Raw genomic sequence first — 12,847 nt, 5'->3', positions numbered from 1 at the left:
TGGCCAGTCCGCATGTTGAGGGAATGATTGCTGGATATCCTCTACCACTGCAGTACTCCAATGTGTGTGAGTGAGGACACCACATGCCCACTAAATCCCACAATATTTATCCAGAGAGGGACATTGTCATTTGGTTGGGACTGCAATGTAAGGTCCTGGCAGAGGAGGCTCCGATATTCCATCTCACCCGCCTCTTATCAATTCAGCTGTGCTCGCCACTTACTGAATGGATCAAACTGATAACAATATTCCATTCAAAAATTAGTCCTCAAGTAGAAATTATATTTTTTATTTCTCAGTAGCCTTTGGCTGGGTTCAATTTTGTTCTAGTGAGTTAAGAGAAAGACACAGGAAAAAATGGAGAGACACACGATGGGGGGAGAAAAAGGTGCTAGATGAGGGGCAGAGAAAGGAACTGGATAGAGAGAGAGCGAGAGAGGCATGGGATAGAAGCATGGGATAGAGAGATAGACTCAGAATAAAGAGTCAACATTGAGAGAGACAGATTTGCATGTGTGTGAGAGAGAAAGAGAGAGAGAGATGGGGTGGGTATAAACCTAGGAGATAAACCCAGGATCGAGAGGGAGAGATAGAAATTATTGAGTGATAAGGAGACCCAGCAGAAAAAGAGAGACTGGGATAGTGAGAAAGATAAATCGAAAAGGAGATTAGGGACAGTGAGGGAGGAGATGGGATAAAGTGAAACAGGATAGATTGAGGAACCCCAGGAGAGAGAAAAATATGAAATAGAGAGTCCTGGGTAAGAGGGAAACTGGGGAGAAAGATCAACAGACCTTGAATAGTGTAAGACAGGTTAGAGGAGATACATGGGATGGAGTGGGACCCAAGATATGGTTAAAGCAAGCTTTAGGACAAGAAAGAGAGAGATAGGGACTTAGCATAGATCCCTTAGCATAGGGAGATTTCTAGAGAGCCCCAAATCAGGTGGGGGGAGGTGGAGAGAGAAGAATGAACAAAGGGATGTCATAGTGAGAGAGAGGACAAATCCAGGTTGGAAGGAAACGCAGCCCAGATAGATGTAAGAGGCGCAAGAAAGGAAGTGAGAGCCACGGAATAGGAACAATGAGAGTAGTGATCTGAGGGTTTGGGTGGAGGAAGAAAGAATGACCAGGAAAGCAAGAGAAAGGAACAAAACAAGAGGCAATCCCCACAGAGAGAAAGAATGACCAGGACAGACAGACATAAAGAGAGAAAAACTCATGATGTGGAGAGGCAGGACAACCTCAAGGTATGTACAGAAAGAGAGATGGCATTTTAAAGAGAGAAACAAGGGAGAGACCTAAGAATGCAAGGGGCAGTGACATGGCATATTTTGGGGATTAGACAATCCTTTCCTCACTGGAATTAATTGACAGATTAATTGAGTGGAACCATGAAATACTTTTCTTTCATTTTCGTTTAGTGCTTGACATTATAAGTTTAGTGCTTGACATGTACAAGGCATCTTCCTTGCCCTATTCATGTCATGAGCAGGTACACAAATTGGGTGTGACATATATAGAGAGAGGACATAGGAAATGGCAGGCATTTTGTCAGCTCCGGCACCTAAAAATTAGCCCTGCACCCCTGCGAGTATTCCATTCTTGACACACGTGGTCTTTGAATGGTTTGTTCAAGCAAACATCAAGAGGTTGCCATAGAGACATCAAACCACCTGGGATAACCGCCATGTGAGTATTATGTAGTGCTATTTTACTTTTAGTGTTCTCAGTTAAGTGGCAAAGAAACATATCCCGGACCAACAAACTCCATTCTTTGCGTAAACCGTCTGGCCGTCTGTTCCACACATTGTCTATCTATAGTTTTACACCATTTTCATCCATTCATCTTTTTTCATGAAAATGTACAAAAATACCTGCAGGGAATTTCATTTTTGGTTTAATTTTGCTTTTGAAGATTACCATAGGTCTTAACTTCGTCCCGTTGGCCATGCACGATAACACCACGGTAAACCTAGTCCTTTCATGGCCTGTACTTGTGGTTTGCACAGTTTTAACACCTTTCTATTCCACTGTTCTATTGCCTTTCATGTCAAAATTCATGGGGGTTTCGTCCATGTTTCCAATATTTGCCAATGCAAACTGGTGTTCCTGCCGGTTCCGTATAATAAACTGGTGAAAAACATTTTATGATCAAGATCTTTTAGTAGTTTCTGAGCAATTTTTATTTTTTGTCATAATACCAGATTTTTCCTGTTCATGAAATGGTTACACCAGCCGACTGTAGCCTCAAAATCTTTACTGCGTTCTGGGTGCGACTTGACACACTTCAGTGCAAAATCTCTTATTTTGTTTTGGGTGACTATGTAGCGATCTTGCCCCTGTCACGTACCCATTCTGCAATACAATTTCCCAACTCTAGCCAACGAGTGATTCCTTTTCTCATCAAACATTACCTTTTTGGTATTTTTCTTAAAGTTTCTTCTTTCTCCAATCTCTTACCAACTTCTCGTATGCATCAAATTTTCTTGTAACAGCGCAGTTGTTCGATTTCTTGGCCATTTCTATCACTTTCATATTTTTGATGTTTTGCTGGAACTTCCATGATAACAATTACCCTCAGCCAATGCCCAACAGCTCAGTCATCGCAAATTTTGGGGGGTTGACTTATTCACCCGATATATGATAAAACCATTAAAATGAGGCTGTAAATGGGGACCCAATGTCTGCCGGTCGACTTGTATGCTGAAATATATGGTACATATTACTGATTTTTTTTCAATGTACTCATTAGGAGAGAGCTACAGAAGAAACGGAAACTTGACTGGTTCACAGGAAAGGGGGCACATAAACTTTGAGCAGAGCTTGAGAGAGTGGCCATAACTGAAAAAAGGTTGGGAATGGCTGATAAAGATAAATATGAGATTACTCATTCTGTGCAATAATGGAAGAGAGATTATTATCTGAAAGATGACAAATTAGGAAAAGGGGAGGTGCAGCAGGACCTGAGTATAATAGCCATCTGCAGGTGGTGAAGAAAGCAAATGACATGTTGATCTTTATAACAAGAGGTTTTGAATATGGAAGCAGGGCAGTCTTAATGCAATTATATGGGGCCTTGTTGAGCCCACAACTTGAGTATTATGTCCAATTTTGGTCTCCTAATCTGTGGAAGGACACTCTTGCTATTGAGAGAGTGCAGCAAAGGTTCATCAGATTGATTCCTGAGATAGCAGAACTGATATACAAAGAAAGACTGGGTAGACAAGTGTTACACATTGGAATTTAGAAGAATGAAAGAGAGGGGGTGGGGGGGAAATCTCATTGAGACGTACAAAATTCTGATAGAACTAGACGGATTAGATGCATGAAGAATGTTGGGAAGTCCAGATTGAGAGTCACAGTGTAGTGGTGGAGGCTTTAAGGGCTAAATAGCCTAATTCTGCACCTATTTTCAATGGCTCTATGACTCCTACCCCTTTCTCCTTTCTAAAATGCTAGTGTTACGAGCCAAAAGGACCCAAAGCCCAGCAGCAATAGATATTCACCACAACAAATGGTTACTTAAACAAAAGTTGTTTTTAATTATCTTTAAACATGAAAACAGAATCAAACTTTAACTTATCTCTATTAACTTAACTAAACCCAACTTCTAATTCTAAGCGCAGGTATATGTGATGTGTGTAAATGTAAGAAAAGTTATTTGGTTCACAGTTCAATCTCACTTCTCATTCTTCCAAGTTCTTTGGTTGCAGGCAATTCTTATACTGTGCACAGAATTTAACATGTATAAAGATCACCAGGCTTTGGTGCTCGAAAGGTAAATGTTTACCGCTCAGGAAGATTCTTGTAGGGTTTGCAGAGAGAGATTTGTTGTTCCAGGATTTCCACAACTGAGGTACCACCATTAGTCACCTCAATGTCTTGCTGATTAAATTTGCCCCATCAGGGTTCTCCATTTGGTAATTTCTTTTTTTTGAGGCTATCACAGAATTCCTTTCTGTTCCCCTTATTCCAAGAGAAACATCAGACAGATAGCACTTCCAGCCATCTGCCTCTCTGGAGCTTTTCTTCAGTTTCAACCAGCTTCCTGGCTTGCCCTGTTCAGCTGCTTTCAGTGTCACACACTAGCTGGGAGAGCTTGTTTTGCCCCTCTCTCTCTTTCTCCATCTGAGACTGCTAGAAAGCCAATGTGACTTTCTCACTTGCCACAAAACCCCCATCTTCTCCAGCAAACAATAGGAGTTAGTCTTTTGCTCCCATCTGTTGTTTTAGGTAAACAAACTTCTCAGGAGTGACCTCTCTGTGAACTTTGCAGAAAGGTCAGAAGCTTTGTAAAATTGTAAAATGTGCATAGCATTCTCCATAGTTTCTGTAAAGTCCACTTAACCTACTGGACTAGCCTACCATGCTGAAGCTTGTCACATACTTTAATCTATGTCTCTGCTCCTCTCTCCATAGATGCTATCTGAGCTGCTGAGTAATTCTAGTACTCACATTTTTATTTCAGATTTCTTGCACTTGCAATTATTTTTATTTTGTGACTCTTCTGTGTTCTAGAGAAGAATGCAATCAAATCCATAGTTCAGATTCTACAGCAGACTGGAGACTTGATAGATAAGGAGTGCTTGAATTCCTTCACGGCTGAATTTCAGACACTGGCAGCAAGACATACAATGGAGCAGGTTGGTGGATGAACTTATCCCTCCATTTCTCCCAAATACAGGATCTTCAGTGATGCTATCACAGGGAGATTGCAATGTAATCAATGTCAGACAGTTGAATTAAAATGATGAGTAAAATGTCTTTGATAGCATTCTGAACATGTGGAGAACACGGAGTGAGCAGGATATGGGCCATTTGCATAATTAAATTGAATTGTTGGTCACATGTACATATATATTGTGAAAATGTATGTTTTGCATGTTATCCAGGCAAATCAACCTCCACATCATGCTGCAGGTAGTGAAAGAATCAAGACATAATGTTACAATAAAACAAAAGTGCAGGATACAGACACATAAGACAAAAATGCACGATACAGTGTTTGAGAAATGTACATGTCATCTTTAACTAGTTCCCATTAGTTGGGCAAGTGCCAGTTCTGGTCAGTCAGATAAGCAATACTTTCAGTCAGTGCTGGCCTGTTAGTGGTGTTGAATTTAGTTTAACCTCATAGGTGGTTAAGGATCTCATATTGTTGTTTAAAGAGGACCACTGGAATAGGTTCTCCCTGAATCTTAGCTATTATTAATTCTTTAACCATATTAACAAGTGAATTAGGAACAGGAGCAAGTTACTTGGCCTCTCAAGCCCACTCTGTCATTCATAAGAGCATGGCTAAACTAACTATAACATTTGCTCTGTGTTCCCACCTCCCCTCAGTAACCTTTCATACCTTTATTTCTCACGTATCTCCCTACCTCTGTCTTCAAAATATTCAAAGATTATCCTAAGTTCCAAAAACTCACAAATTGAGAGAAAAATTGTTTTGTCATTTCAATTTTTAAGTGAGTGATAGTAGTGATCAGCCATGATCTGTAAAATGGCGGTGCTGGCCGGGCCGAAGGGCCTACTCCAGCTCCTATTGTCTATTGTCTATTGTGTGTAGCTAGCTGCTACAAGCTATGGCTCTACAGAGCCTATAGCGCAGGAGAGGTTACAACTGCATGCAGGTTAACTCAGAAAGAACGCACTGTTCCCAGAAAAAACAACCAAACCCAGTTGAGTGTAGTTAACACTGAGCTTTATTGGGCTCACAGCCCTGCTTTTATTCTCAAGCTGAGGGGCGTGTCAAATCCCCCTCAGCGCTGATTGGTGTGTTGGTGATCCGCTTTCCCTGATAGGCCAGTTAGGCTCCTTTAGTTGTGGCCAATTGGAGGGCAGCGCTGCGGGCCTCGTGCAGCCTGCTGGATTGCTGTCTTCGTCCTTCATTTTGTGAGGCCCCCCAAGGGGGCTGTGAGGGACCCCCCACTAATGACATTTTATTGAAGAGTGTCTAGATTTTCCTCCAAGGAAACATTTTCTGTACTATCAGAATATCACGATCTCACAGCTTGCATGCTTCCACCAAATTCCCTCTAATTCTTACAAACATCAATGATGCAAGCCAAATTTTTCCAAACATTACTCATAAAACCAACCTGCCCATTCCAAGTACGTCCATTAACCCATTCCTTCATTCTTCAAGCATATCCTTCCATATATTATACACAATATTCCAGATGTGGTCTCACCAATGATCTAATAACTAAACCTATAATTCCCTTCTTTCAAATTCAATTCCCTCTTGCCTGTTGACCTGTCCTCCTCCCCTTGGTTCCTTCTTCCCTCCTCCTTCCACCTTTTTAATCATGCTCCCCTGCCTGCTTTCTGCTCATACCTTGACGAAAGGCTCAGGCTCAAAATGTTGGTTATATACCTTTGTTTCCTCTGGATGATGCAGGACCTGCTCAGCTTCTCCAGTATTCTTGTGCATTACACTAAAATCACGGCACTACAGACTTTCCTGTTTAACACTAAAATAATAACATTCTGTTAGCTTTTCTAATAGCTTCAAATATTTTCAGAATGACAGACTGTTCACATCACAGAAACATATTACCTGGGGATTGTAATATTGCAATTTTGGGGTCTGAGGGTAAATTGGCTTCCATTATTTCCAACATTACCATAATGTCAACATTTCAGAAATTGTTGACAGGCTATAAAGCCTCGATTGTTATTTCTCACCACTATTCTGGGATGTCAACCTGGACTTTGATCCTGAAGTCCATGGATGAAACTCCAACACCCAATCTTCTCCAAAACCAATGGAAGGAATTTCAGAGTTTAGGGCCTTGGCAACTGAAGACAGAACTGCCATTTGTGGAGGCACAAGAGGAAGGTTAATGGATTCTGAGGTTAGAGCGAGGTAAAGATGGCCATGATTGAGTGACATTCAGGGTGAGAGAAATTAACATATTTTAAGTGAATTCTCTCTCTCCTCTTTTAACTCCTGAGGCATGTGAGCTATTTTCCAACACGGTGAACATCATTTGCCAAAAAAGGTCCAATGAGAAGGAATTTGAATCTGAGAAAAATCTGCTGAAGATCTCAGCTTCATTGGGAATCCAAACTTTGAAGCAGGCTCCAAATCTCATTGAAGAGATTAAGACAGCCATGACAAACTTCATTGCAAGCAGTCTGGAAACCTGGGTGAACACATCTAATGGATGGGTAAGTGATAAAAAGGTTGACTGGTGCTCCACCTTAATTAACAGGGCACTGAGATGACCAAGTGGAAAATGGTGATTCAAGAGTTCAAAAGTCTCCAATATTTATCTAAATTCATTGTGGTTTTCCCTCAAACCTCTTGAGAGAAAGTCTTCACTTTCACCATTGCCTCCAGCTAAAATTCAGATGTTAAAATGAAGAGGGCTTGTGGGGAGGAATGCAGGTAGGAAAATGTAGACACGACAACTAATGAAGGAAGAGGGTGCTGCACATGGAATGGATTGCTCATGGGAAAGAGGGGTGACCATGGCTAGTAGCGCACAGGATTGCACAAGGATAGCAGTGTATATGGGAAGGATCACACAGGGTAAATTATGCACACGAGAAGGTACCCACATGGGGAGCAGGTCGCACAATAAGGGTCGAAACACAAAAGTCTGCAGACGATGTGATTGTAGTGAAACATACAGAAATGTTGGATGAACTCAGCCATATAATAAGGGTCACATTGGATTGCTTAGGATTGCTTATGTGTATGCAAAGGAAGGAATTATACATTTCAGAAGGTTAAATGAAAAGGTTGCTCACAAGATTCTATGAGAATCAATGGTCATGGGGATTAATGCCCATGAGGGATATTGGTTCCAAAAAAAGTTGGATTAAGATAAAAGCAGCAGAATTTATGAATGGGAATGCATGAGGAATGGATGGGGATGGATATGCACAGGAGGGAAGGTGGACATATGAAGAAGGGTACAGGTTATTGAGGAAAAAGGGGGCCGGATAGGTAAGACTGAAGATATGAGGGGTGTGGATATGACACTGTGCACATCAGAAATGTACATCATGGACAGATGACATGAGAACAAGTGTTGATCAGGAAATCCCATGAGGAGAAGTGTATATCACGGAGCATACATGAGGGGATCTGAAAATGAAGCGGCATGTAAATGAAGTGAAGTGAATGGCAGGAGGAATTTGCATCAAGAGTGGTGTAAATAAGATGTGAACTACAGAGAAGCAGAGACCTGGGAGTGGGAACACTGGATGAGTATATGGGGAGGGGATGTAAGGGCAGTACACATCAAAAGAAGGGCCCATCAGAAATAGTACACATTTGTCATGTTTTGAAAAAAATGTTTGAGCCCAGATTGGCCTAATTAGACAGCTACCTGCACAACACAAAGCCTAGATATCATGGACTTTCTTGAGAACAGAATGATGAACAACAAGAGTAATGTAAAGGTAATCAGTCCAAATCTTTGAGTGCACAGTACCATGGGAGGGGGAACCATGGTAACATTGGACAAAGGCCATTAAAAAGATTTACAAAGATGACAACCAAGCAAAGAGTTCAGAAATGTGCTGGCTAAAAATAGATAAATAAATGACTTTTTTTGAGTTCAGGTGTAAGGTCATAGACCTGAAAAATTAACCTTGTTTTTCTCTCCATATTTTCTGCTTAAATTCAGCTTTTCGGTATATGCAGTATTTTGTTTAAAACTTACTGGAGAACTAATAAAGGCCTTTACGACTATGATTGGGTTGGGGATGGCAGATATTCTAGGAAAATGTTTTCTCGTGGGAATATCCAACCAATTATCTATAAATACAACAGGAAATAAGGAGAAATGTGGCCGCTTGGAGAGAATATGAAACTCATTACTGAGGGAGACTGACACTCAGTTGAATGTTGCAGTTGAATGTTTTAATGGGTCAATATCTTCTGACAAAGAATTCCAGTATGTGCTCTGTGATTAGTAAGGGATTGCTTAAGGTGGTAAGTGAATGGAAGAAAAAATTTTAATCATACCTAATTGACTCATTATGTGCACAGTTTCATAACTCCAAAGGAAATGGGCCAATGACAATTTTTCTCAAGCAAAATATTTTCAGTAACAATTGGGTCTAGAGCAGTGATTCCCTTCCCACTCAGATACCACCTTAAGCAATCCCTTTCTAATCACAGAGTACTAATGGCATAGGGATTAGTTAAAGTGGAATATGAGTTTAGGGGGGAGTAGTTTGAAAACCACTATTCTAGAAGATGGCTACTTATGCATTTTTTAAAGTAGAAATATTAACTTTTATTTTATCCTTTTCACTCCTACGGTAGGCTGAAGGGTTATCTCTCTATATCTCTATAATAGTACATTAGAGTTAACATGAAAAGAAGTGCCTTTAATGTGACATGTACAGGAAAATGCAAATGTGAAGGGGGCATTAGCTGGCTGAAGCACAAGAGAAAGAATGCACATGAGAAGGGAAGTACGTTGAGACGCTTAAATAGGTGTGGTGCAGAAAGATATGGGGAAAATGCAGGCAAATGGGTTCGGAGTAGTGGTGCATTAAGGTCAATGTGCACATGGAAGGCTTAAGGGCCAGTTTCTGTGTGTTCGACTCCGACTTTAAATAAAGAGTGCAACAAGAAAAAAGAGTGCGTAAGGAATAAATGGAATAAAAAATACATGAGCATGTGTTCATAAACAGGGGAATAAATGAAGATGTGAGTGCACATGTATGTGTTTGTTCATGAGAAGGGGTGGGGTGGGGGAATGTATAAGGCACTGGTGAGACCTCACTTGCAGTATTGTGAGCAGTTTTTGGCTCCTTGTTTAAGAAAGGATGTGATGATGTTGGAGAGGGTGCAGAGGATGATTTCAGGAATGAGGAGTGTTTGACATATCTTGGCCTGTGCTCATTGGAATTTAGGAGAATGAGAGGGGAACTCATTGAAACATTTTAAATGCTTTGCATGGATAGAGTAGATGTAGAAAGGTTGTTTCCCATGGTGGGAGAGTCTAGGACAAGAGTGTACAATTTCAGGATTGAAGGGAGTTGGCCAGAGTTATAGAAGAATTTCTTCACCCAGAGGGTGGTAAATCTGTGAAATTTGTTGCCACAGGCCAGATTATTGGGTGTATTTAAGGCAGAGATTGATAGGCTCTTGATTAACCAGGGCATCAATGGTTATGGGAAGAATGCCGGGCATTGGGGCTAAGTGGGAAAATGGATCAGCTCATTATTAAATGGTGGCGCAGACTCGATGGGCTGAATAGCCCTTTTCTGCTTCTATGTCTTATGATCTTATTGGTGAAATATTTATGATAAAAATAGTAGGCGAGAGTTTTCTGAAAAAGGAATTACGTCAGAGAAGTGCATATGAGGAGTTTGTGAGACAAAGTACACAGGTGACGTAATCTATACACATAAAGAAGGATGCATTGTGGAGTAAACATGAATGGTTGCACTAAAGAAAATGATAGGACGAGAAGGGGAAATATGAAAAGGCTGTAAGTAGGTATTGTTACAAGATCAAACCAGCAACTACAAAGAAGACATCACACAGGGGTAAAGATGAACAATTACTTTATTAACAAAAAAAATTCACCTTCAAACTTTAATTCATAATTCATTAATCCCCTTTTATAACAATGCCCACTGGTTACTATGCAAATTTCTATAACAGTGTAAAACTAATAAATTCCCCTGCCTAGATATAACATATGTAATTAAAGTCTAAGTTATATTTCCAACCAGCCCATAGGAAAACAAACACAAAACACACAAGACTCACAAAACCAATCTCCACCAAAGCAAAGATCATAAACAAAATTTCGTTTGTTTGGTAAACTGAAGCCAAAAGATCTCTGAGAGAGAGAGAGAGAGCACAAAATTCGAAGTTGTCTTGTGTTGCTTGCAGAGAGAGGAACCACTGGCTTGGTCCGGACCCTTCTGGCTGCCTTTGGAATGTTCATCCTTTTTGAAATCCTAACATTCTAAACTGTCCTCCAGACCATGACTCATGCTCTGGGCCTCATTCCACTCCTCAGCACCACCCAGTGGTGGTTTATCATCCAAGTCCAGAAATTTTTAGATCATTTTCTGCACATGCTCAGTCTGTCTCCCACTCTCTCAGCAGTCCACCTTCACCTTGGCTCTCTAAGGCAAACTGTCACTTTTTAACATAAAATCACTCAACACATAGGTCAATACACAACACAGAACTCTGTAACAGTATCTAAGGGGGATGCAAATGAGGACTAAGATATACAAGGAGAGCACATGGAATGGAGTATACATGAGAATTACTACCCTGGAAGCAAAGGTGCATGCAAAGGATGCTACACAGGAATAGATAACATGGAGAAGTAGTGTACTTGAAGAAGAATAAATGGAAAGTAGTGTATTTCGTGAAAGAGTATTTACAGGAAAGGAGCCAACACACATAAGGAGTATTCATGGAGAAGAAGAATACATTAGGATTGTAAATGTTATACACAGTAAGAAATGTAAACAATAGGCAGTATACATCAATAGCAGTAGTCACAATTCCATCTGTTCAATCACCTTTCCTTTCTTTCAGGAAAACATTGACATTAAATGAGAAGTATCCAAGAGATCCACTGGTACATCTACTCAAGAGCTGTCTGTCACCGCCATCCCATAAGAAAGAACATGGCAGAGAAATGATAAAAAGTCACATTTTGTACTGAACCATTGTCTTACAATATATCACATCCTTGGATCTTCTTTGGCTTGGCTTCGCGGACGAAGATTTATGGAGGGGTAATGTCCACGTCAGCTGCAGGCTCGTTTGTGGCTGACAAGTCTGATGCGGGACAGGCAGACACGGTTGCAGTGGTTGCAAGGGAAAATTGGTGGGTTGGGGTTGGGTTTTTCCTCCTTTGTCTTATACCATATCAAATTGACATAATATATTGTAAGACAAACATTGTGTTTGATATCATGCATATTTTCCTATGTCGTGATAACTTTGGGTCACAGCCATCTCCACCTTTCCAAGTGTGAGTAAGTGCTTCTGTATCTACATCACAGATAAAGATTGCTACTCTCATTGCCCTGGCCGCATGGTTAGTGTAGCAGTTGGCATAATCCTATTACCAGCACCAGCAACTGAGGTTCCAATCTGGCTCTGTCTGTAAGGAGTTTACACATTTTCCCTTTGTCTGCATGGGTGCTCTGGTTTCCTCCCACCTTTCGAAAGAACTTATGGGGGTTGTAAGTTAATTGAAGTATTTAGGTGGTATGGGCCAGAAGGGCCTGTTACTGTGCTGTCTGTCTAAATTTAAATTTAAGTGTAAGGCCTGAAGCCTCAGCTTTTCCATTTTTCTCAGGTTGTCATATTCAAGGAACTTATCTGTAATGCATTGAAAGTATTAGATTAAACACATTGAAAATGCCACAGCCTCTGCTGTGCACATCATACTCTCAGTGATATCTGAATGAGTTAAATGGGCATTCTGTTTAACATTTATCTTTTTAGGAATAAGGGCAAGTGGATGGGTGGAATTAATGAATGCCAGTGTAAACATTTATTTCTACGAATTGATGGTATTTTTTAAAAATTTAGACATAGAGCACGGTAACAAGCCATTTCGGCCCACATGTCCATGCTGCCCAATTTACACCCCGGTAACCGACACCCCCAGTACATTTTGAACAGCGGGAGGAATCTGGATCCCCCAGAGAAAACCCACACAGACACGGGGAGAAGGTACCAAACTCTTTACAGACAGCGCGGGATTTGAACTGTGGTCCGGTCCCAATCGCTGGCACTGTAAGGTCATTGCACTAACCGTTATTCCAGCTGTGCCACCTACGCCAACCATGCTTGTGAATGATTGGTTGACTATTTGGATACGTGCAAA

At 40.8% G+C, this 12,847-nt stretch overlaps 1 protein-coding gene across 1 annotated transcript in view; it reads left to right on the top strand.

Annotated features, from left to right (window-relative positions):
* LOC138765537 (bcl-2-like protein 15) overlaps positions 1–12,378 on the top strand; it is a 47,479-nt gene extending 35,101 nt beyond the window's left edge. Inside the window, exons 4-6 of the mRNA XM_069942567.1 lie at positions 4,521–4,645; positions 6,963–7,178; positions 11,542–12,378. Coding sequence (XP_069798668.1) covers positions 4,521–4,645; positions 6,963–7,178; positions 11,542–11,562 — 362 coding nt within the window. The 3' untranslated portion in view covers positions 11,563–12,378. The remainder of the gene's footprint in view (positions 1–4,520; positions 4,646–6,962; positions 7,179–11,541) is intronic.
* Positions 12,379–12,847: the final 469 nt, after the last annotated feature.

Source organism: Narcine bancroftii, chromosome 5 (assembly GCF_036971445.1).
Source record: "Narcine bancroftii isolate sNarBan1 chromosome 5, sNarBan1.hap1, whole genome shotgun sequence".
Classification (NCBI taxonomy): domain Eukaryota; kingdom Metazoa; phylum Chordata; class Chondrichthyes; order Torpediniformes; family Narcinidae; genus Narcine; species Narcine bancroftii.
This window is presented reverse-complemented; position numbering and strand designations above follow the sequence as displayed.